Source organism: Vulpes vulpes, chromosome 5 (assembly GCF_048418805.1).
Source record: "Vulpes vulpes isolate BD-2025 chromosome 5, VulVul3, whole genome shotgun sequence".
Classification (NCBI taxonomy): domain Eukaryota; kingdom Metazoa; phylum Chordata; class Mammalia; order Carnivora; family Canidae; genus Vulpes; species Vulpes vulpes.
This window is the reverse complement of record NC_132784.1, coordinates 83,820,718-83,846,519: the sequence shown is the minus strand read 5'-3', so window position 1 is coordinate 83,846,519 and position 25,802 is coordinate 83,820,718. Positions and strand designations below refer to the sequence as shown.

Below are 25,802 nucleotides of genomic sequence, written 5' to 3'. Positions count from 1 at the left end.
TTGGAAATGTCTAGAAGAGGAAAACCATCCCTAGTTGTGAGATTTGTAAGACTATCTGTGCCCCCAAAGAGAATCTGGGGACAGATAGAGCCTAGCATAGCCCTCCTGAACCTGATCTGGGAGTGGCTAAAGAGCTGGAGTGAGCGTGTCTGCAGCAGACCCAGGAAAGCTCTTGGAAAGCAGGACGCTTGACGGGATGAGCACTGGGTGTTTTTCTGTATGTTGGTAAATTGAACACCAATAAAAATTAATTAAAAAAAAAAAAAAAGCAGGAAGCACCTGGACACTAGTGGCTGTAAAATAGAGTGGCTATATGTCCATTTCTTTTTTCAACTTGAAAATAAAAATAAAACCAGACAGCTGGATATGGCACTGGCCAATGAAGTTCACAGAAGAGAAGGAAATTTTCAAAGATCATGATTGGGAGGAGGTTATGAGGGTGGATAGGGGAGAACAGAAGTTGGAAATGAGTGCAGAAAGTGGGCATCTCTTTTAAAAACAGATCCTTCATAATTACCCCATGTATAAGCCCAGCCCTATGTGGGACCTATTTTCTTCTTTTCCTCCTCCTCTCCCTACCTCTTCTCTCCTCTTTTTCTTTTCCTCCTCCTTCTCCTCCCTTCTTTTCTCTCTCTGGTCCTAGCAACATCAGCTGTTAAAGCTATCGGTTTAGGCAACAGATGACTTTTTACAGGGGCATAAGGAAGGAGGGCTCGTTTTATAGGAGTCCTTACTTTATAGATTCAATTTCTTCTATTACAAATCATCTTTGGGAGTTCCAGGACCAATGGGACTTCTGAACTTCTAAGTAAAATCTGAGGACTTGCCAAGCAAGGGATAAAGCTATTATTCTCTTATTTGGTCATAAACCTGCCTATCTGGTGCTAAGATTCCAATGGTGGGAAGGCCTGTAACCTTCTGAGGGACTTCCCAGGCACTTCACCTATTCAGAGTAACAACTGCATGGGGAACAGACAGCTGGCTTGTTAATGTATAAACAAATACAGCCATAAAAATACTCAAACAAGATCTACACAACCTCATCTCTTCCCCAACCTGTGGCAATCAGTTGGCTACTATCTATGCTCTCTTTCATCTCCATTGGCTTTTCTTTTTATTACAAGAGCTCAAAAGGTACTTTCATATTGTTTTTGGACATCATTTCACAGGGTCAGCATCTATGAACTGGTATCTATCTGTGCCACGAAAGGATAGGTCATGCAATGTAATGTGACTTTTCCCAGCCTTTCAGGGCAGAGCACTGGTGGCCATTAACACATAAAAGCAGTTGAGGCTCCTCCCCTTGCAATTCTGGTGCTAGGACAGGAGAAAGTCTTTGGAGTCCCAGAGATAAAATAGCACTGTCTTCCTTGATTTTCTTTGAGATTTGGTTGAGGGAGCCTGAATGGGGGCTTAGTGGCTCTGAGATGAAGACTTTCAAGGAGGACCTTCTCACAACTTCCTGATGAGTTTCTGGGGACCAGACCTTGCTGAAGGATCACAGCACAAAGGGTTAAGTTGGAAAAAGTACAGATGTTTATTATGAATCAGCTTAAACCCTTTATGCCTCTGACAAAGTAACAACAAAAAAAAAATCATATCGATCAAAGGACCTCCAGGGTTTAATATTTCAAAAAAACAGATAAATAGCATCCTACAGATAAATAGCTTCACCTTTTGGGTATTTCCCAGAAGCATCTGAAAAATTTCCAGATGGTCTGTAGAAGTGGATGTGTAACCAGTACATTCCGACCCCCTACCCCACTGGAAAGAAATGCCCAGGGATTGGGCTGCAGGAGGGGCAGGGGGCATGTGGTACCATTCAAATATCCTCCCAAGGGACCAATCCCTTTTAGCCCTGGGGGATGTTCTTAGCAGGTGGTTGTTGCCTGAGAGGGGGAAGGGAGGGAAGGTGGGGGATCAAGAAGATGTATATGTGCCTTCTGTTAGAAGCCGTCCATAGCACATCCTAGGGGGTGGAGGCTTTTAGTTGGGAACTGGAACAAATTCTTGTGGATTATCCATTGGACCCTCATTTCAGAAAGCAATGCTGTTTTTATAAATTGGACCTGACTTTAAAAAAAAAAACGCCAAAAAAAAAAACAAACAAACAAAAAAAGGAGTAGAAAATGTTATACTAAAAAAGATCCCCAATAATGAAACAATCAGTAGCACATTGCATCTGTGAAGTGTCCCAGCTCCTTGCCATGATTCTGTCTCCAACTGCCATTTCTCTCCAAGGTCACCAAGTGTGGGAGTTACACCCCAATCTTCATGTCCACATTCTGCAGGTTCCGTGTCTCGTCGGCTGTCGTATACTGATCGGGGGTCTCTGAGGGTTCCTTGTTTACCAAGTGCACCATCTCCTGAGACTTGCTGGCCTCTCCGTTGATCCCACTTGGCTTCCTGTCCCCCACTGCTCCATTGCCATTGTTGATCACCAGCTTCTTCTTCTGCCCACACCTAATGATTCAAAAAAAGTCACATGAGAAGGTGCCCTGATAACTCGAACCATCATCACTGTCGTCACCACCATCAGCATCATCACGACAGTGTTTTCTTTTTTTTTTTTTTAAGATTTTATTTATTTATTCATGAGAGACACAGGGGGAGACAGAGAGAGAGAGAGAGAGAGAGAGAGAGAGGGGCAGAGACACAGGCAGAGGGAGAAGCAGGCTCCATGCAGGGAGCCTGACACAGGACTTGATCCCGGGACCCCAGGATCACGCCCTGAGCCGAAGGCAGATGCTCAACCACTGAGCCACCAGGGGCCCCATCAGGGACATTCTCCATGGCCAGCCTGAGCACGTTTCACCTGACTGACTGTAACTCATCCGTGCTTCTCAGAGTGTGTCCCTGAACCAGCAACAGAAGCATCACCGGTGAACCTATTAGAAATGCACACTTCTCAGCCTGACCCCACACGTACTAAGGCGGAGAAGCCTAGAAGTGGGTTTAATATCTGTGGTTTGAATAAGCCCCCAAGGGGTTTCGGATGCACACCGGATTTGGGGAATCCGTGGTCACAACTCGGAAACCAGGGCTAGTACTGTCCCCCTATGGCCGGTGAAGAGACCTTTATGCTCCAAGAATTCAGTTATCCCAGTTATTCAGCCAGCAATAAAAGAATCGGGATTCAAGCCCTTCCATGCTGATTCCTAAGTTCTAGTTCTCCTTCCCCATCCTGTGTAATGCCAATGTTTGCCTTTTTTAGGCACATTAGCAGTTCCCGCAGACTTGGATAAACGACGAATATGATATGATGACTACAAATCATTCTGATTTGTGTAATTCAACCAAGCCCCATAACTTCCTCTCCCAGTCAACCCTTTGGTGGCCTTATTGGGGTTATTACTGGATGGCTTGAGAAAAAGGAAACCCTATTCACATTATTCTAGAAGAGTGGGGCCATACTGATTTTCATAGGCTAACACTGGGTAACTCGCATAGATGGGGGGGGGGTTCACTCCCTAAGGAAAGGCATTCGCCGTGCCACAAGGCTTCTCAGGACCCTGCTCAAGACGCGCACGCAGAAGGTCTCCTATGGAAGCCCATGACCTTGATTGCGTCCCCATGTCTTAGTGCTGTTGGGGCATTGCCTCACCCCCCACCCCCAGCCTGTTGCAACGTTTCCTCTATCCTGTCACATGGGCACGGCCACACGTCTAGAAGTCAGATGGAAGCCAAGCTGCAGAGCCTCGTGGCACCGAGTAAGGTGGGGACGAGGGGAAATGGGCTGGCATTTACTGGACACCTCTCCAATGCCAGACACTTTAAATACAACTTCATGAAAGCCTCACAATAATCCCATGATGCAGCTGTTACTCTAGTTACACAGTAGTGGAAACTGAGGTCCAGGAATGTTTAATAAGTAGCTTGAGGTCACAGAGCTAGGAAGACGGAGTCAATATTCAAATCTCCGCCTCTCTGAGCAGATGCCAGGACTCTGCCCAGCTCTATTCACGCTGCCAACCATCTGGAGATCTGGAAACAGCATGAAGTCGGAATCGTTCACTTTGCCGCTGGATATTTGGACTCGGAGAGACAAAGACTCTATTATTCATGATTAGGGGCCATTCCCTCTAGAACTGCCAAGGCCATAAACTTTAATCTCTTATTTGGGGAAACAGAAATTATACCTCCTCGACAGGAGGTAGATCCTGTCTCCTCTGGCATGATGCTCGATGAGGGGTGGAGGGAAGGCTGCTTGACCTCTGGGGCACATCTGCGGGGCTGGGACTATGAGCATAGTCCACGCAGAGTAGGGGCTGGGAAGGCTTGGTTTTGAGGCCTTATCGCTGTGGGGCCTGGACCAACTCATTTGACCTCTCTGGCTCTCAGTTTTCTTATCCATAATATGGGGCCAGGAAGAGCACCAACCTCACAGGATTGTGGGATGTCCTTGAAACAAAGCCCAGCACTGATACGGGAGTCTATTATTGTTATTAGTGCTCTTACTAAATGGGGTGGGGAAGCCAAGGCCTTGGAGGAGCACTTGGGACAGAATCTGGAATGCAGTAAATGTTCAAAAAGCGTGTAGTTGTTCATAGAACCAGAGCCATATGAGTTTGGCTTTTGCTGGTTTGCCCTGGCTGCCTCCACGCAGTCGTTATATTTACCATGAAGATGGCCCAGGAGGCCGAAGGTAGAAGTCTGCTCGTTTTATTTCAAATTCTCAAACGGTATCTCAGGTGTTCTTTGGAGGGAAAATACCTTATTAAAGCAATTCCCATTTGCTGACCTGATGGGTACTTTAGAAGTTGAATGACATATTGTAGAAAAGACACTAACAATCATAAAAAAAAATGTTGGTGCCTGGGTGGGTGGGGTGGGGGATTCATGCTCTTTAGGCTCAACAGAGCTGATTTTAAAAGTGGGTGACAGGGAACCTGCAGTGCTCAGAAATGCCCTGCTTGGGTTTGTCCTGCCCCCGTTTCCCTTTGGATTCATGTGTCTCTGTTATCTGAGTTCCTTCAGGGGGATAGGATGATTCTCACAAATAACCAGCCCAGTATGTGTTGCTCCTGGGCCTTAATGAGTCCTTTTATCTTTTAACTCATGACATCACCAGTTTATTATAAAAGGACATAACCCAGGAACAGCCAGATGGAAGAGATACACGGGGCGAGGTACGAGGAAGGGGTGTGGAGCCCCCATGCCTCTTTGAGAGCACCATTCTCCCCGAATCTCCATGGGGTCACCACCTCAGATGGATTCATGAGTACTTTTAAAAGGCAAGTTCTCATTTTTCCATTCTCCTTAGTTATAGGATTTTCAGAAAGAACACCAGAGCTGAGGGGACTTCAGAAATCGCCTAGTCAACCTCTTCATTATATAAAACAGAGACTGAGTCCAGGAAGTGAAAGGGATCGTCTGAGGCCGCGCGGCTGGTTAGGGCAATAAACGGGGTATCTGCAACTTAGACTCTCTGACTCCAAAGGTCAGAGATCTCTACCAAACTGCATCCCCTCTTCGCCCCTTGTCTCCTCAAATCTCAGGCATCCATCAGCCGAGCAGTGACCATGTGATGTGGGAGGGAGCCATCCTGGAGTCTCACCAGGAGAGGGTGGGCAGGCGGGGTGGGTGAGAAACCAGGTAACACACGTTCAGGGCATGGAGGAATTTATCTCGGAAAATTTGGGGGAGTAACTTAACAACCACTCTTTATGTCTCTTCTGCCTGACAATCCCTAAAGATCTTTAGAGAGATTTATGTTGCATTGGGTCAGAGCTGTGCCACCCAACGTGGGAGCCACCGGCCCCAGGTGGCTATTGAAATGCAAGCCAGTGAAAACTGAACGAGGTTCAAAAATCACCTCTTCACTCAGACTCAGCCACATTTCAAGGGCTTAGGAGCCACAAGTGGTTAGTGGTTGTGTGCTGGTGCAGACGTAAAACCTTTCCATCGTCGCCGAAAGTTCTATTGGACAGCTGTGTTCCAGAGGACGGAACAAGGCTGGCTGAAGACAGACTGCGATGAGCTTGGCTGATGCTTAGGAGAAGGATGGCATTTCTAAACCATGGAGTTTTACAGAGGGGACCTGCAGAGCAGGGGAGGGAATGAAGGCCCTCCAGGGTGCACAGAAAAGATGATTATTCCCATTCCCATTAAGCCCTGGTGAAAGCCTTTTCTGTACAACCAATATAGTGACATCCCTGAATCATTCCTGTCTTGTGAAACCTCCCCTCGTAAGCTCCTCACATTTTTTTTTCTCCTTTTCATATGAATCAGATCAATTCCTTAGGGGAAAGGCACCTGTTGGGCCTCATCCGATACCTACCAACTCAACTGACTCCTAAGACAACTGTCTGCTCTTAAGGAAATGGAAGGAAGTAGGATTTCCATTGGAAAGCTGAAATTCAAGGACCCTGGTTATGAACAGCAAGGAAAGATGGTGTGGGGTATCCCAGGGATGGGAAAACCTAAAGAAATAGCAGGACCCCTAAATCAGCATCTTTACGATGCACAACTCATCACTTTGTCCTGGAAGCCTGTGGTCAGGCCTCGCACAGCATTTCAGTGGCTGCTTCTCCACTTTCACCTTTTTTTTTTTTTTTAAGATTTTATTTATCTATTCATGAGAAACACACACACAGAGAGAGAGAGAGAGAGAGAGAGAGAGGGAGAAGCAGGCTCCATGCAGGGAGCCCAATGTGGGACTCGATCCCGGGACCCCAGGATCACACCCTGAGCCAAAGGTAGGTGCTAAACTGCTGAGCCACCCAGGGCGCCCCTGGTTTTGTTTTGTAAAAGATTTTAGTTATTTATTTGAGAGAGAGAGAGAGAGAGAGAACACAAGTGGGGAGGAGCAGCAGAGGGAGAGAGAAGCAGACTCCCCACTGAGCAGGGAGCCTGAAGTGGGGCTCGATCCCAGATCCTGGGATCATGACCTGAGCTTAATTGACAGAGCCACCCAGGCGGCCCCCTCACCCACCCACTCTCATGTTCTAACCTAAGTTCCTACACCAGTACCCGGCCCAAAGTATCTCGTCAATAAACATCTGCCGACTCCGATCCAACCGGTCAGTACTGCTGCTGCCCCTCCAGGTCCCTCGGGCCGGGTTGGCACCCTTCCCATTTTTAATCTCTTCTCCCTCGCCCGCTGCGATCACAGGAGCTCACTGAAAAGATGTTTGCTGAATAAACGGAAGCTGGCCATAGAGCCTCATTTTCCACCACACTTTCTTTCATGAAAATAGGATGCTGGATCTCTCTAAAATGTCACGTTTGCAGCGGAAAAGGCCCCAGCCTTTCAAGAGGATTAGAAATGGGCTTGCGGCCTTGGAAACGCAGCCCTTAGCCACCCCTCAGCTGCGTGGCAAATGTGTTTTTGATTATCAAACCAGCACGTGGTCACTCAGGGCGTCCGAGCAGCTACTCTCCTGGTGAGATCCTCGCTGTGTTGGATCTCGCATGTCCCTATTTGCCTGTCACCGGGGTGACCGCTGGTCTTGGGTTGAGGGTGTGCAGCCCCGGGCTGGCAGGGTGGGGGGCAACCGGGGTGGGGGGCTGAAAACCAGCCCCGCTGTGCAGACTCCAGCTGCTCTCGGGGACAGCTGAGATGCTTCCCGGAGGAATCGCCCCCATGGACGGCATTTGGGGCCAATGTTTCTATGACGACGTGTGCAAAGTTTATGGACTGGATAGGCGAGCAGAAGGGGTGCAGTCTAGGCCCTGGAACAAAAGGACTCATTTCCAACAACTGGAAATTCATCTGTCATTGAGCAAAAGTAACCTAAGAGAAGACCAGAAGGCTGAGGGAAAGTATAAAGACTCTTTGTAAGGGCTCCCTCAAGCCACATTATCTAAATCGGCCAAACAAAAAGCTCTTTCCATCCCGTCACAGGAGCCTTCTAGGAGGTCTTTCAGATTTCTTTTCCTAGTTTTCATTCCTCATACAGTTGGCTATCATGAGTGATTTTTTTTATTATTCTCTCAGAGGTATATATAGAGCAACAGCTATTTGACTTTGGTGTAGCCCTAACTTGCACCAGGGTTAAGTGACACTATCTGATGTCCTCGGATAATCAGAGATCCTGCAGATGCATGACACATGGCCTGAGAATTAGCCGGTGATGTCCAAAAGCCAACAAGAAGGATTCTAGCATGTTCTCTGGGTCCTCTCCCCAACCGAGGGGCCCCTTCTGGCCTGTTAGATGATCTAGTGATACAATAAAGGGAGCCCTACTTGGAAGTAGGATTCTTTTACCTTGTAGGAAGCAAGTTCCAGGGACATTTATAAAAGGTTGAATGTTCCTCTGCGTACGCTCAGAGGAAAGCAGTGCACCTTTAGAGCATCTCGAACAGGAAACTTAGACTCACCCTTTGGAGTGCCCTGTCAAAATTCATGTCCTCAGTTGCTAGAATGAGGTTTTCTCTTATTTCACTTAGGTGGCGTTACATCTGGAGCCTGGTCACTGGCTCAGTCAGGCCCAGTACTATTTAAATAATTTCCAACATGACAGGCCTTGGTTGAGGTGAGGAGAGAGAGGGACCTCTGAGGATATGAAGACATCCCATGCCCAGTTGGACTGTCTTTAGTCAGACACTTCTAAGGAAAGTTCTTCATCATTTCATAGACCTTACTGTTGGGGAGCTCTTCCTAAGCAACAACCTGAATCCTTTCAACTACAGTTTCCAGAAAATATAAATTAGTATCATTGCAACAAACAAACAAACAAACAAACAATAAAAAACCACAGATACCCAACACCTATTTCAGGTAAGCGTTCTAGAAGGTTCCATGGGCCACAGACAGGCTAAAGGAGATGACCAATGCCTAGATCTTTATATGGTGTTTTTGTGCATTGTGAATGCACTTACTAAATATTGTTTAATCAGTCAATGAAGGAGTGCATACTTTTGTGCCTTCCCAGTGATATATATGTATATATATATATTTTTTTTCTTTTAATATTTTATTTATTCCTGAGAGATACACAGCGGCAGAGACACAGGCAGAGGGAGAAGCAGGCTCCCTGCAGGGGGGCCTGATGTGGGACTTGATCTCAGGACCCCGGAGTCACAACCTGAGCCAAAGGCAGATGCTCAACCACTGAGCCACCCAGGTGCCCCCCATCCCCAGTGAGATATTTTATAACTTTCATCAGATAGCATCTCCATGGGTTTAACTCCGAAAAAATTAAGAACCTCCAAAGATTCAACACTATTTAAAAGTGATGGTCCAAATAATCACAATGTCTCTTTTATCTAAAGAAGGTGCCAGAACAGGGCTTCTTAAACTGTACCATGCTCACAAGTCCCCGGGATCTCATCAAAACACAGACTCTGATATAAGATATCCAGGTAGGGCCTGAGATTCTGCATTTTTAACAAGTTCCCAGGGTGTTGGGGCTGCTGGTGCCAGGGCTGCACTCTGAGTAGCAGGTCCATGGAGCCCACATAGAACTAACGTCCTTCCAAAGCGAAGGCCCCGAGCGCACCCCCTTACCTTCTTCGACTATTGACAGCAATGCAAACGGCAAGAATCAAAGCCAAGGCCAGGAGCGAGGCCAAGATGATGAGCCACTCTGGTGAGAGGGAACCAAAAGACACCTGTGAGCTTGGGAAATACACTTTGTAAAAACAGAAATGTACTTTATGTACCACAGATGGGTCTGGCCAAGTGGCCCTGCCGACCAGCAGAAAATGCTAGAACAACTCTGCTCTAGGTGTCTGCCCAACAGGCCTCTTGTTTTAAACTCTTATCACTAGTCAGGATTTTCAAGTTCCTCCAGGAGAAGCATGTCTCCAAAAAAGCGTGGAATGACCTGTAGAAACTTGTAACTGCCTTTGGCGCAATATTATTAGGGAGACTAAAGGGAATTTATGTTTCCCTCAAAAGGAACATGCCTCTCCTATAAGAGCACCCACCTTGTGTTTTATTAAGAAAATCAAATGGGGGCCACGCACAATGGGTGGGAAGAGGACACCCCCACGGAGGGCTGAGCTTTTTGCATGTTCAGCTGGGTGTGTGGGGGGTCATTTGGCAAAACTCCTTCTAAATGTGCATGCTTTTGAATCCCGCTTTTGGGAATTTATAAGACCTCAGAATTTGTTACGAAGATGTTCATTGCCACGCTATTTATCATAGTAAAAGTTGGAAACAACCTCATACGGGAGGAAGGGATCAGTTCCACAAATTAGGGTACACCCACCCTATTCTGCACTGCGAGAGCAGGAGAAGAAGGTCTACTGATGTTCGAAGCTGTGGGCAACCAGCTGGGAGGGGTGGTGGTTTCCTAAACAGCACGTGCGGCCTACTTCCATTTTTGTATGTAAGTTACATTTTAAAATGGTGGGAAGGACACCTATGAAAATGATAACCATGGCATTTCGGGACGGTGAGGCAGCTAATAAATGATTTACACTTTGGTCCTTTGGTTTGCATTCTCTCAAATGTCTCCAATTATCGTGTATCACTTGTGGGCTGCTGACATGTTAGACACAGGTTTTACAATCAAGCTGTAAGAGGATGAAAATATGACTTGGCAACGTGGATGGATTCTCTTGCCAGCTGGGTTGTCTATCTGTGCAACGAGCTGGAGCTCAAGCACCAAGAAGGATAGGGAGGCACGGATTGTCCTTTCCCCTTTGGGAGTCTTGGGTTTCCTCCCCTGTCCTGCTCAGGACCGCGTTTGCCTGGCCTCCACCTGGTTAGGTGAGTTTGGGGAGGGAGGTGGAGGCAGGTGGACCCATTTTATCCTTTGCTCTGGTCTCTCCCGTTCACTCTCACTGGAGCTGGGAAGAACATTACAGATTGCTTCTCCGCCACCCCCTCTCCCACTGGCTCCCGTTCCAGCTGTGCTCAGGCAAGCTGAGGCAAGGGGGTGAGGTGCCCCCTACATTCTTCCCTCTCCCAGAGGGAGGCTCAGCTCGGAGGCCTCTGAAGAGAGGGTAAAGTTGAAAAGAGAATTTACAACCCTAGGAAAACCCTTTCTTCTTTGTAATCCCACTCCTTAGAAATGCTCAGTTTTGAGCCCAAGTCAAATAAAGAATTTGCCTCAAGTGCCTTAAATCTTGGTGCTCAGGAGAGCAGGGTGGCCCAGCCCTCCGAGCGCGCTGGGACTCATTCAGACACCTTCCTCTGTCTGGATCCATAAAGACTGTCCCTTGAGAAACAGTAGTTTGGGGCCAGAAGAATGTTCTTACGTCACCCCCCACACACGGCCCTTGTAGCTCCTCACTGCCTGCAATGGGAGAGGAAAGCTGTATGCTTCGCCCCCCAGCCCAGACATAAAGGAGAAACCGGGCCGAGAGAGGCAGGACCTGGGGTGTGGCACAGAGTCCCCTGGGTGGTGGATCATTGCCATGGGAAGGAAGCTTTAGCGACTCACATGCCACCTCTTTGGGACGGGCAGGGGACAGGTCTGAAGGTTAGCTCATTCAGTTTTGGGGACCCGGAAGAAAGAAAGTTCCATTCTTTCCTACCAAATGCTCTCATTCCTCTTTAGCTTGCAAAGAATGTGCTTTTTCAGTATCCTCTTTTTTTTTTTTTTTTGTCCTGCACAGTTTGAAACTTACCTGGGATTTGAGGTTTCCGCATAGGACCCGAGGTTGTGTTTGCACCACCTTCTTGACTTCCACTTGAGTGTCCTAAGGGGGAAAAAAAAACCAACATCTCTCAACCAAAAGTTTGGAATGCACAACTACGAGTTCCTTACAGAACAGCATGCAGGGCCAACCTCTCTTCTGTTCTGCATCACTGCGAAGCTATTTTCTAGATCCAAGCCACAGATATTTATAAAGTGTTACACGAGAGATACCTCCCCAGAAAAGTTGTTTTGATAAAGGCCAACATCTGGAGATGTCATTTTTCATGAAGAACATGAGAATTCTCGCCAGCGGCACTATGTGGTGTTTAAGACCTTGGGCTCCAGAGCCCGGCAGCCCTGGATTCAAGTCCCGCCTCCACCTCTTGCTAGTGACATTCTGCTGAGTCAAGCTACCCTCTCCAGGTCTCAGCTTTCTCATTCAGAAAATAGGGATAAGGATAAAATCCACTTCACCATAATTTCACAGAGGTGTACAGAAGCACACAAGAATGGGAACTGGGTGTAGTTGCTCCGTGCTAGCTCTGATTTAGGACCTTGCCACTCAGAGGATGGTCCCTGGACCAGCAGCACAGGCATCATGTGGGCGCCTGCTAGGAAAACAGGATCTCAGGCCTCCTCCCAATCCTACTGAATCAGAATCTTCATTTTAACGAAGATCCCTAGACGATTCAAATGCTCCAGAAAGTCCAAAGCAAATCTAATGATCGCATCCAGTGTCTTCACAGATGTGAAAATAAATATTAAGAATTAAGGATTTAGGGGGGCAAAGGCCCTTTCTGTCCAGGAATAAATCACCCTCTTGGAGTCCCTTGCTAATGTGCTATTGAAACATGCCAAGTTTTCAGAGGAATAAATATCTTCTACTGCCACAAAACAAAGTAAGGGAACAAATGAAGCATCTCAAACTGGAAGGACGTGTCACAAGACAAAAAATCCACAGCTCCGCCTGGGAGGCTCATCAAAATGAGGGAAGCATCGTGTTTTAAAAGAAACTTCTAAGACATCTCGTGAGGAGACTCACCTAAGGTAAAGCTTGGGTTTTTTGTTTGTGTTTTTTATGCTGCCTCCCTGGCTTCAAAACAAAATGTGAAAATATCCCACAGAAAGGAACTTGTTCCTGCCTACCAATGGGGAGCCCACTACAAAATTCTAAAGTCTACCAAGGGAAGAAAAAGCAAATCAGGGCAGTCTGCGTGGCTAAGCAATGGATGGAGATGGACAGGCTTGAATTAAATGAAGATGTCTGTGGAGGGCCAAACTTCAGACGGTGGAGAGTGAAATTTTGATGATGGTGGTTTATTTTGGATAGGCCAACTGCTATTTTCCTTAAACTCAAAATGGAACAAAACACATTCTTACCAGATCTCTGGCCATTCCACACACCTCATGCCACTTTGACACTGGCCTTGTACTTGGCAAACCTCAGAAGGAGTCCAAGGTGCTTTTCCTAGCTGCCCCCCAGGGCCCTTGGTCATTGGCACGTCTTTACCTGCATGGGTCATGGGATGTTGGCCATCTACACTGGAGGTCTTTGGGCTTGAAAACCATCTAAGTGGTATAGGCACTCTCCCTGGTCTTTCTCTGACTCATAGCAGCCTTTGATATTTGAAAAGGAGGCCACTAATGGATCATAATCTCTTTATTTTGGTTTTCAAAAAAAGCGCTCCCAGCAAGGAAAGATCTGGGTGTGTGTACAACAAGATGAAACCTCCTACTTGAACAATACACACCTGCATAGGAGTCAAACAAAAGAGACCGCTCCCGCCCACCTGATTCTCACTTCAAGCAAAAGAAGATGGACGAGATACGGCAGGCCTCACCTTGCACCCTAGAGGTCTACAAATCCAGCCAGGGGAGCGCCGGCTGGGAAAGCAAGCCCCGCAAAGACGGACACTTGACACTGTAATTTGGAGATGAGAATCCAACCTGAGACGCGTGCACAGAGATAATTCAACTGGCCTCGACTGTGAGAAAAACAGTCTAGGACAGAGCTTCTCAAACTTCAGTGCACATACAAAACACCCAGTGTGGGAGGAGGGCTAGTTAAAATGCAGACCTTGATTCAGTAGGTCTGCGATGGCTGGCGCTTCTGCATTTCCAGCCAGCTCCTAGGAGATGTCCAAGGACCACGCCTGGAGTAGCCAGGGTCTCTTGATTTTAGAGAGCATGCGTTTTGATAATAACTCCCTATCATTTCCCAAACTCTTTTGTTTTCCTGATAGCTCACGTTCTTCCCAAGAACTCTGGGAGGTAACCGAGGCAGGTGCGCTGATCCCTGTTCTACTAGGAATGAAAGGGAAAGGCTGATCCCCTTTTTTACTAAGAGCTTGGGAAAAGCCAGATGCCCCACCCAAGGAACTCAGAGAGCCAAGACTTTGGTCTTTGCTTTAGAAGTACTCCTAATGAACCCCGATATCCTGTGCTCTTACGTGAAAGCTTATTACCAAGCCACCATGTAAATATCCGTCTTCGTATTTGCTTTAAGTGTGTGAACCTTTAGACCTAGAGGCAACTGCAACCCTGACTTGGGCATGAAGGGAAGACCATGGTTCGGACGGATTACCTGGTTTTCATGGGATCACCTACACTGACAATATCAGGGCCACCCATATCGGCAGGACCTTTCAGTGGTCCCAGTGATACTGGTCACAAGTAAACCTGCCTCATGTCAGACTTTTGTTGCCTGCAGTAATGTTTCCAGGGGTGTGATCTGAGTCACAGTAAACACTTATCCATTTAATAATACGTGCCTGGCAGTAATTATGGTCATTATGGAGTGTTTTCTCCAGAACATATTTATAGAGGCAATATGAGACCTCAGGGCTTGAAACCTGGCTCCACCACTCAACTCACCAGTCACGTCAACTCAGCCAAGGTACTTGCCCTCTCTGAGTCCTAGTGTCCTCGTCCGTAATACAGGGGTGATAAATAGTACTTACATAGGTCACAGGGTTTTAGGATGATTAAATAAAGTAATATTAGATGAACCATATGAAATCATGGGTATTTGACAGTTGACCTACAAAAATGGCAGTGTCATGTGGTCCACCCTAGTTTATGTGAAGTGTTCACATGACACCACCAGCACACAGTAAATTCTCATTAGATGCTACAGTGCCATGTGCTGGGGGTTATGCTAAATGCTTTACATGGTTTCATCATTTAGTCTTTAAAACGATGCCCTGCGACAATTATTATCCCAATTTTAATCATTAGGAACTGAGTTTCAAATCCCTAAAGCAACATCCTCAGTGTGTGGAGGAGTTGGGATCAAGCCCAGGCCATTCTTACTCCAAGACCCATTTTCTTAATCAAACTGGCTTAATATCATGCTCAATTGAGACCCTGCCTGAATTCTTTTTGATCCTTCCACATGGAAGACTTTTCTCCAACACAGTAGTTCTGCATTGTCCCTGCAGTGTCAGTATCACCAGGGAACTTACTAGAAATAAATATGCTCAGGCTCCACCTCAGACCTACCGAATCAGAAACCTTAAGGATAGGGCCCAGCAGTGTGATTTAATAAGCACTCTCCGTGATAGTGGTGCATGCTCAGAAAGTCTGAGAACCACTCTTCTTGAGACAATGACTCATACTTTATTAATCATTAGTAGGCTCAATGATGATAACAGCAAATGACTACAGTAGCTCAAACTTACCAGCTGATTCTGATCCATGAGTGGTATGGGACCTCCCACTGGGGTGAACCCATGAGTCTTGGTCTTCTGTGAGGAGCAAGCAGAAAAGGCTCATTACTGGGTATTCCACTGCAATTTACATTTCCTTACTTTTGCATTTTCAGACAGCTTATCACCAAGTTTAGTGTTTTAAAGGTCACCAGAAAACCAGTGGCAAGGAGCCTTGAGTGGCTCCATGGTATGAATTACTGTTCATTGCTTGATCCACTGGTAAGTACGCTAGAGCTTTAATCAAAATTAAATAAACTGGGGCAGCACAGACCATCCAGGATGACCACAGGAAGTGTGGTTCTGGTAGAAATCTAAGAGCATTAACACTCTATTATGATGTCTTTGTAGGTCTGAGTTGGAACTTGATACTATGTCTTTGAAATAGAGACTAAATGCTTTGAATTATACAGATGTGATCGCTGGGAGTGTGTGTACTCTCTGACTCAGAGCATGAGCCACTTAAGGAGTTTTCTCTGAGGGAGGAAATAGAAAATGGTTTTGGTGTGCAAGATCTTGGTGTTGAGTTATGCAAAAATTCAAAGGAAAGGTCAACTGCTTATGTAGAGAAAAGGAGTTTGAAGATAAGTGAAAAAGGAATATGATGGGTTCTAACATGTAAAAAATATGGACCTGGTTATTAGAATAAAAATAAATAATAAAAAATAAGATTTTTCAAAATTTAAATCCGAATTTTCAACATCAAGAGTTAACATAATCTCATCTCCCCAGATGTCTATCACCAAAAGGTTTTCAATTGAGACAGACTCATGAATTGCTAAGATCTGGGTCCATAGGTCAAATCAAACATATGTAAATTTAACATATGGAAACAACCCTCCCCGCTCTCCTCTCTCTTCCCCATACACTTCCAACATGCTGGAATCTTAGAACAAAACAAAACAACAAGACAAACAACGATGACAACAAAAAGGGACAATGGTTTCATAAAATGATTACCGTCACCCATTATGAAGACCTGTAAGGAATATATAGAAATCTGATCATCACCATTTCCTTGGTTAGAGAAGGCAGAGGTAAGCGTCCTGTAATCCCTTGTGTAATTGTACAGAGGAGAGAGATTGTTTTGTTCTTTACTTAGAGTACTTGAAAACAGCATTTGCTGAAATGCCAACACCAGCACCCCCGATACCACCACCACCATCGTCATCATCACCACCACCACCACCACACCACTGCAACTGCAAATGTTTTAGTTCTTAACATCAAGCATCAAGACTGAGAAAAACGTATGGAAGAACTAACCTTTACCTGAGTGGCTTGGAGGAAAACTAAGGATGACAGTTGAATCACTTATTAATCATTTAGTGCAGGAATAACCACAGAAAATCCATCTGTTTGATCATGGAATATAGAAGGAATCTGCATATGTGAATATCAATTTTGTCGAAAGCATTTTATTTACTAACAAATATGTTATGTGACCCTTTCATAATACTATCACTTTTAAAACTGCCATTTAAAATTTAAATTCATTTGATCTCATAACGGTCCTTATTTTGCCAAGAGAAACAAGGCAGTGGTCTAAGATTAATTTCTCTGAAAGAAAACTGACAATGCTACTTGGAATGTTTAATAACTGAGGGCAGAACCATGCTGGATAAAGAACCAAAGGGTGTAAGGGGCTATGTCTTCCTACTATCACCAAAGTTAGTATTTTTAAAAACTGCCTAGAAAAGGAAGCTCTGGGTGAGCAGCCCAGAGGCAAGAATCCAAGCATGTGACATCCTGAGTCTTCTGTCCCCATATCAATTAGAGCATCACAGATGTCATCTGTTTTATCTACTGGGTTCTCATAAAACTTACTTTTTTTTTGGGGGGGGGGAAGACAGACCTGGCTACAAATATATATTTAAAATCATGAATCTTTAATATAATTCAATGGTTGAGTGGCAAGAAGCACTTGAATCACTGGGATGGGGAGAAGAGATTGCGATTCTCATTTCTTAACCAGAGTAGTTATGTCCAGTTCTTTTTCCTTCAATGTAAGTTTCTTAATGCAAATGGAGGAGCAAAGAAAGGGAGAAGTAGGCGAGACTAGGTATTTGAGAAAAGAAGTCTCACTCTCCTTTTAGGTGGTGTCCAACTTAATTGAATGAGTCATCTTTAGTCATCTCTTTGCCATTACAACACGAGAAATCAAGCCTATGCATTATTAGTAGATTAAATCATAAAGTTTGAAGTGTGAATCATAAGCAGGTTTAGCCACGAGCCCTCCACCGACAGTAAAATTCACCAATCCATCACCAGTAAAGATGATAGTTTCAGAGCAAAAGATTTTAGCCTATGGAAATTTTTCACATGTTGGGTAAAACCTTACTAATGAGGTAGCATATCTGAGTTGAATCAAATGAATTTGCTAACACTTAACTACTTTGACCTACAAACACGTTAATTTCCTATGGTTCAAATTAATATATCACAAGATTAGGAACAAAGAGAGAAATCCTAACATGACAACCAAGTCACAAAAATAAATGGAGACTGGAATGAGGACCTGTGATAAAGGTCATTCCCGTTTGACAAATCAGTCTAATCATAGCCCGCACAGAAAATACGCCCCCCCGCCCCCCTGTAGTACGAAAGTACGCGTTGTGTCACTCTCTAGGGAAATCGAACCAGATAGCAAACGGCCAAGTTACCTGAAAGGAAATGAATAACGTTAGAATTGGAATCTCCAGCAATATTAACTTCAGTAACTCCAGGGAACCCCGTCTTAGCGGGGGTCACTGGGATGAGGGTCCTGTATTCATTTGTGGCTGGCGAGTGAGAAGGAGAAGCTTCCACTGAAGGAGCTGAGTCTTCGGGAAGATGTCCACCTTTTCTTCCACCTCTACCATCAGTTCTATCTGTATGGACGTGGAACCAATGGTGAGCCCACATTTGTGAGGCCACCACCCATCGGGTGCTTGTCTTCAGAACATGCTAGTGCTGCAAAAGCTTTCCACTTGTTATTCATGAGTACGGAGCAAAAGACAGTACAGTTCGTTCTACTATTGAACCGAAGCGATATTTTGCGATTGGCACCACCTGGACATTCCTCAGTGGAAGAGATTTTGGTGATCTCAACACCCAGGAGAGGCATTTGTCGCAACGTCTGCCTGGATTACTAGAGTTAGGTTTATGCTGCTGCGACGGTGACCTTGAAGTCAACTCAGGTACTAGATAATCTGGAGCTCTTACTCAATTAGACCCGCCTTTGATGAAGTGGAGAAAACACATTATTGAACTGAAAAGTAAAATCATGCTCCCTGCAAAGGGAATCGTAAAGGCAAGGTTTCAAAGCCCCGAGGCTTAGATTACTCTTTCCTTTGCCATAAGGGCACCGATTCTTAGTCACAAGCACCATGGATATATGTCCAGAGGATGAATGGCAAAATAATATTATTGATGAAAGGAAAACAGAGAGTGATAGAATTCAGACCTTTACACCAATTATAAATCATATACAAGCGATCCGTTATTTTAAAACCATGCCACTAGCTCTAGAGTTTAAGAAACCTGAATTTTTAGATTGAGAAATACTGTTTGTACTTTATTATGTACAGTAGCTTCTAAGAGGTCTACAAAGCAGAAACATCAAAGAACCATCACCAGCCACACCTTCTGATCAGAAGTAACAGCTTAACAGCAGCCAGTTGTGTACCTCCACCAAAGACACCACAAAAATATCCATAATTTATTGAGCTTTATCAAGAGCTGAAGCCAACTGGGCTTTACAATCCTTACTGCTAGTTGGAGTAGAAGCCATTGGATGGTTTTTATCTTCTTCCAAGCCTCCAGGCGATGTGGAGAAGCTCTGAGTATGACTTTGCTCTGTTTCAATGAGGGAGGAATCCAGCATTAATTTGGAGCCATGAAACGAATCCTCCGTTAACTGCGGACAGGGAGGATCTAGCTATGGTAGTGTCAGACGGGTAGGTGCACAGGAAGGCCGAAGTTTGTGTATACCATTCTCCTCTGATTGCTAGAAATGTACAACAGAATTCTGTTTCATCCCTCATCAGCTCCTAAGAACCTCTTTTTCAGTATAGTCAACAAAGATAAAGTGCCAAGGTGAAGCCTGAATCAAAACTTTGTCCACCCTGGATCATCCTGGCCCAACTCTAGCTTCCAGCCACTTAGGAAAACTAAGGAACACAGAGAAAAGGAAAAAGGAATGGTGGGTGGCAAAGTGGGACTATAGGGAAATAAATACTATGATAGCAGGTAGCACACTTCTTAGGATGAAAGAAGAAGTTCTAGAATAACCTGCTCAAGTAACTCAGATCAAATTTACACAAAGAAATATTTAAGCCCCTTCTAAAGAATATTAAATTAGAGCTACCATTATACTCTGTTATTAGGTTTTTGATCTTGTCTGTAAATGAGGATTCTCATCACTGCACTGAAACGTCAGGAAACGCTTGCCTGGGCAAACACAGGGCTCTCACTGACATGTACCAATCTGAGGTTGAACCACTGCCCATATCTGCAATCACTCTGACTACTTGGGGTTGATTTCTTTTGTGTTCTTCTAAGAAAGGTACTGACCTGAGTTACAGGTGCAAGCATTCCATAAAGCACATCCGTAAGCCATGTCCACCACCAAGTAAACATGACAACCAGGAGAAAGGCATTCACCAAATCCCAAGCCCAGTATCAGAACAAAAGTCAGCAGGGACATAGAGTGGAAACACAAGGCCCCCCATTGGAGGGGACCATTCTTAGGCTTCTCTCCGTCTCCTTTGATGCTTAACACTGTGCTACATACATTCTTGGTGATCAACGCATGCTTGTTGACTTTTTCCCTCTACCTAGAAGGGCTCACATGAAGGACTCTGACCAGTATGTGCATCAAGCAGTGAAATGAAGCCCTCTTAAATCTGATTTCTTTCATACTCGGTCAAGAAATCACGAATGACTTCAGGCTGCCCTCTAGGATAGCCCTGTCCATATAATGGCAGTTAAAGCTACTAAGATTTTAAGCACTGGTTCGACAAGATGTTCAGTAATGGGAAGAGATATAAGTAAGTGTTCCTCTTTTGTTTCTGGGTCCTGCCACTTTTGTTAATGGTCAACAGTATGTCTTGCCCTCCTGAAGCAGGACTACAGGCCAGTAGAGGGGCTGTTATATCCTTCCGAGTTGTCATTGAAAGAGGTCCTATCCTGTCCAAGTCTTCCACCAAATGTGTGTTCGGATCTGCAGAAGGGCTGACATGTGGACTATGGCTGGAGTCCTTCTGTGGGCTGCTGTAATTTCTCCATTCTCTATGATTATCTGGCCCCACAATTTCTTTTCTCAACAACCCTACCTCTCTTCTGCCTTGATTGGAGGAAAGATGGGAACCAAAGGGAGATGGTTAAAACAGAGAAACCACTGTCTTAACCATGGTCTTGGGTTTTACTCACATAATGATTTAGGGAAGGAAAATCAAGTTGGGAAGAATCCCACAACTTTTAAAAATTTTCCTTAACATAAAGTCATTGCATCTGGAAATCACCAAGAATGAAGGGAAAATCAGATTTAAAGAACCCACCAAGAAAATATAGACAACGAAGACCCTTTCATACTCTGGGCTTGAGCCGAGCCACGTAGCACTAACTCCACCATTCCACCACCAAGCTCTGCAGGTGGGCCAGGGTGAGGAAGAGCTGAAGCAGGACACAGGCCAGTAAAGGGGCTGCTATATCCTTACGAGTCGTCATTGAAAGAGGTCCTATCCTGTCCAAGTCTTCCACCAAATGTGTGTTCGGATCTGCAGAAGGCTGACTTGTGGGACTATGGCTGGAGTCCATATCTGAAGGAATCAAACCAGTGTTAATGCTTGATTTACTAAGCACTACCTGAGGGTGGTTTGTGGTCTACAGACAAACTATTTTCATACTCAAACCTGGACAAGAGGGGGAAAAGTACATACTGACTTATGTATCCAGAACTGGAACAAATTATTACTTCTTCAGAAGAGTATCACAAGAAGTAATTGGCTTTCATTTAAAGACTGAGTGTATGAAAGATACAATTTTATTTTTTGCTGAGTCTGGAAGGACTCTAAATGAACATGAGATACCTCTCAAGCCTTGCAAAAAGACAGAAACAGCCTGTGTGTCACTTGTCCCATGTCATACACATTGCCTCCCTTATAGACCCATGTGATCTGGATCATGGAGGAAAGACAAAATGCACTGGTTCAGATCCCATTTTTTCACATGTCCCTCACTTGGCAAAAGAGCTTTTTTAACTTTTTTTAATAAAAAAAAATGTACAGTCCCCTTTCTCTTTTGGTCTTTTTCCTTTCACAAAGTGAATGTGCATATAACACATAAAATTATTATCCAATACTACCTACATGGAAGCCATGGGAAGTATTCAGGAGCAAGAAATAAAAAGCAGTAGATGTCAGTGAATCATTCTTCCTATAAACACAAGTATGAGATGTCTCTGGAATTTAACATGTGCAATGTTGAGTGACGCCAAAATGTCACTGAAGGATTTAAATGTGCTGTTTCTAGTAATTGCCACTGATCGGTGGGGCTGAAATAACAAGTCCTGAGTGAAACAGCGACCAAACAATCCAAAAGCACTATCACTGTTGCTGGCTGTCCAACTCCAAGTCTACCCATACTGCTGCATCCAGAGAGATTTAATCAGGTTCAGATGACTCCAGAGGGAAACACAGGAATATTGGACACTCATATCTACAATGAAGGCTTTACATACAAGAAAAGAGAATTAAGATCTTTGTAGGGCAAAACATGGCTGACTGTATTATCCCAGGTTTCAAAAAGGAGGAAAGGGTAGTTAATCTAAATCAAAACCCCAAATGGATATGCTCTCAGAAAAAGTCCTGTCTGTTAAGCTTCTAGACACTCTTGCTCACCTTCCCTTCTATAAGTAGAATCCTTCAAGATATTTTGCACCAATCTATGGTTGAAGTCAATTGTATTATCTTTGACATGTTCAATTTAATAGACAGACCCTCTTTCTGTTCATCAGTATGGAGGCTTAATATTGATTCTGAAGGTTAGTTTTTACTGGTTTGGTTTTCCACCATGGATACACCAGAGCCACCAGCAGCCATGTGCACACACGTGTGTTGGGTTGGCATGTGGCACTTCAACACCGCAACCTAATGGCCACAACCTAGCCACTCAAACCCATCTTCCTTTATGAGAAAAGGGCCCAGTCACTCTGAAAAATCCATACCATCCTTTGGTTTCCCTTCCTTCATGCCTCTCCATACTTGAGTCTCCTTTCTAGAAAAACTTTCCCTGACTTCCTTTCTCTATTCATGTTTGTTTGTTTGTTTGTTTGTTTTCATTTTTGAAAAACCAGATCTGATCCACTTTTCTCCGACACTCTCTGGAGAGTCCTTTGAATTTCTGTGTTTATCGGGGGCAACATTCATTTGACATCTATTATTTATCATTTAATATTGTTAGATACATTTTGATGATAAATGTTTTCTTTTCCTAAATTTTAAGTTCTGTAAGGCCATGGAACATGCTGTGCCCATAATGCACTGAACATTAGCAGATATTTAACAAAATTGTAGCTTAAGGGATATCTGATCATTAATATTGGGGAACAGCATAGGATGTTTTAAAGGAAGGAAGCCATAGAGACTCTGGGATTCATTTTGGAGATAATTTGGTTCAATTCAACATCAAGAGACATCATTATTATGCTCTTAAAACCCATTTTAATACAGTCTATGTTATGCATACCCTTGGCAGTTTGGATCCAGATAACATATTCAATGCTATGACTGAAAATTCACTTCCCTCTATTGACTCTTTTGGTTTTTTCTCCTTTTTTGGAATGTGATATTTCTGTGATCAAGACATCTTGTCAAATAATTTTTTAAAAAAACTTGAGTAACTCAATTCATGGGTATAGTAAGGAGCACGGATTCTCCAGCTTAGTAAAGACTGAAAAAAAAAAGTGATAACACCACCTGCTGCCAACTCCTGCAGATTCTCTCAGGAAAGCTGTCATCTGTTCTGATAAAGAAAGAATTCCTTTTGAATATAAAAACTGGTCAAAAAATCAAAATCCTCCATTTTTTGCAGAACTACAACTAGCAACTCTTTTACTTTCTCTTTCATTTCTATTTTTAATTGCTTATAGATAAATAAGACTGATATTTAAGAAAACAGGGATTCTATCCTGTAAAAAAGCAGTCCATTCGTTAAATTTGCAGGTATTTATTGAGGACCAAGAGTGGTCCAAATCCTAAGTCACTGGGTACTGTATTTCTTTCTAAATGTGGCAAGAGTGAATAATTATATTTTCTGAGCTTTTTAGTTACTTGTTTGAAATGAATACTCACCAGTTTTTGACCTCTAAGATTTCTTTAAGTTACATCTTTGGGTCTACCACGAAAACAGTCACTGAATTCAATCATTTCACTCTCTTTAAAACCTTGTACTTAAAAGTAAACAGAAAATAAATCTTGAGGCTGCTTCTTCTTCAGAGAAAATAACTTCCACTCCTGCCACTTTAGGACTAATTCTGCTTTAACCTCTGGCTGAATTCTTTAACCACGGCCCAGGATTTCATATTCAGATGAATGTACTTATCACCCCTACCTAGAAAACTAATTTTTGAAGACACTTCAGGTTCCTTGGGAAAGCAGACTGGTCTAAAATCAAGGGCACATTTCTAGGTAAGTGGCCATTTGGTGCCTTTCAAAAAACATAACATATAGAAAATCTCAGAGGCTATTACCCATCCATCTTTCCGTTTGATGACCTGGTCCCATTGGATGTGAGATTGGGTCAAAGAAATAAGTCCAGGAGCTGTCCTCTTGACTCTGCGTTGTCGTTTTTTGATCTGGATGGCTGTCTTGGGCTGTGGCTGTTGTGACCAGGTAGTTCAAGCAAGTGTTAAAGTATTAGTTGACATCTGACCAGGGATACACTGACAAATTTAAAGAGACTTTATTCTCTAGACAACACAATGAAAGCACCTTCCTGGTATAGAGGGCCAAGAACTTGTGTAAACACAGGATGTTTTAGCAGGTATGGGTCTGTTCATGCTCATTTACTTAGCAATCAGCATGTGAACAAGAGGACACAAAGGTATTAATAACTCCTGCATGAACAGAGAATGAGTTATAGTCATCATGTGAAGATAAAGAGGTAGTTCTTGAACCACATGCCATTTTGCCATCATCCCCTAAAGGAGGAAGTGTCTAAGTGCATGATGTCATTCAGAGACAACCACATCCCAGTGAAATGCACATTAGACTGGTAGTGATTTAAAGAAGGAATCAGGCTGCCCACAAGATAAACATGAAAGTAAACACCATTCATCTCAAAAGCATGAATGGAATCCATCAGAAGCATTACCTTCTAACAAGGGGATTCACAGCTCAAGGGACATATAAGAATTCAGCACGTGCTTTTGCTTCATTCAGAACCAGCGGAGATACATAGGTAGGGAAGATTACAATAGGAGCCCCTTAGCAACAACCACACCACAGAGCCAGTCACTGAATCCACTGCTTTGCCAGGTATGCATTCAGAAGCTGCCACACACTGGAAGGACATCCTGCATTACATTTTATATTGCAAATGGAAGCAGGGGGCTATTCTGATACCAAGTGAGAATACAGAATTCATATTCTCTTACAAGACAGGATGCATTTCCATGTTTCTGTCACACAGACAAAAGAATCATGCATAGTAGTTTGCAGAGTCAAGTTATCTGGCATCACTTAGAGATGATGACAGGACTCAAGTCCAATTTCCATGATCCCACAGTTCAAGAATAGAGAAGGTGTATTTTTGTAAATCTAAGAAAAAAGCACTGTGTGTTCAAAGAGAAATCTCCAAACAGACATGACCAAAGGGCTAAATGACATCAAACAGTTATTTTCTAACTATCTGGCTCCATCTCTTCTAACATTAGAGTTCTGACCAAATACTTTCTAACATGCCCAGTATTTTATAAAGCTATATCGTAGATTCCTTTACAAAACAAAAGGGAGTATTTGGTAAGATCAAAGTCTCTGCTAAAATCTCACTAGGGGATGCCCAAAACTAGATCTGAAAGTGGCATATGCAGAAGTCATATTCTCTGTGTCTTCTTTGCATGCTAGATCAACTCCTACTTAGGTGATTTGTTATAAGCATTTAAGAGTTGGCTCTGTGTTGACATATCATAATTTACTAATTAATTAATTAATTAATAATTAATAATTTGCAATTCTTCTTTCAATGTCTTTTTGTTCAGTGTTCTCTATGCTTAACATTTAACCCAAGAGGAAGTTTCCACCCAAGTTTGCTTGTTAAACAACCCATTACCAGCTGTCCCTGCTGTTGAATGAGAGTCTTCTTTTGGTGACTGCGGATATTTCCCATGCCATCCATTCTCAACCCACTGCTCTTTCTGGGTAGCTGTTTCTTCTATTGTACTACTAGGGATTGCCTCGGCTGTGAGAAGAACAATTGTGAGCCATTATTGTTCAATTTCCTTACCAACACATATCTTAATATGTCAAGGCCATATACCTATGGGAGAAAAGGTAAAAAAGGACAGCAACAAGGACAGAGA

The 25,802-nt window shown here is 43.9% G+C and overlaps 1 protein-coding gene across 5 annotated transcripts in view; it reads right to left on the bottom strand.

The window, feature by feature from the left end:
* Window positions 1–1,513: 1,513 nt before the first annotated feature.
* The window catches only part of CD44 (CD44 molecule (IN blood group)), an 87,616-nt gene continuing 63,327 nt past the window's right edge, over window positions 1,514–25,802 (bottom strand). For 3 of the 5 annotated variants that reach the window (XM_072759111.1, XM_072759112.1, XM_072759113.1), the window contains 9 exons: window positions 25,553–25,681; window positions 23,973–24,101; window positions 20,941–21,042; window positions 18,992–19,078; window positions 17,905–18,111; window positions 15,215–15,280; window positions 11,524–11,595; window positions 9,452–9,530; window positions 1,514–2,463 (listed from right to left, as the gene is read on the bottom strand). In XM_072759111.1, the coding sequence (XP_072615212.1) occupies window positions 2,259–2,463; window positions 9,452–9,530; window positions 11,524–11,595; window positions 15,215–15,280; window positions 17,905–18,111; window positions 18,992–19,078; window positions 20,941–21,042; window positions 23,973–24,101; window positions 25,553–25,681 (1,076 nt within the window). In that variant the 3' untranslated portion in view covers window positions 1,514–2,258. The remainder of the gene's footprint in view (window positions 2,464–9,451; window positions 9,531–11,523; window positions 11,596–15,214; window positions 15,281–17,904; window positions 18,112–18,991; window positions 19,079–20,940; window positions 21,043–23,972; window positions 24,102–25,552; window positions 25,682–25,802) is intronic. The other 2 variants (XM_026012849.2, XM_072759114.1) reach the window with 2 other exon arrangements.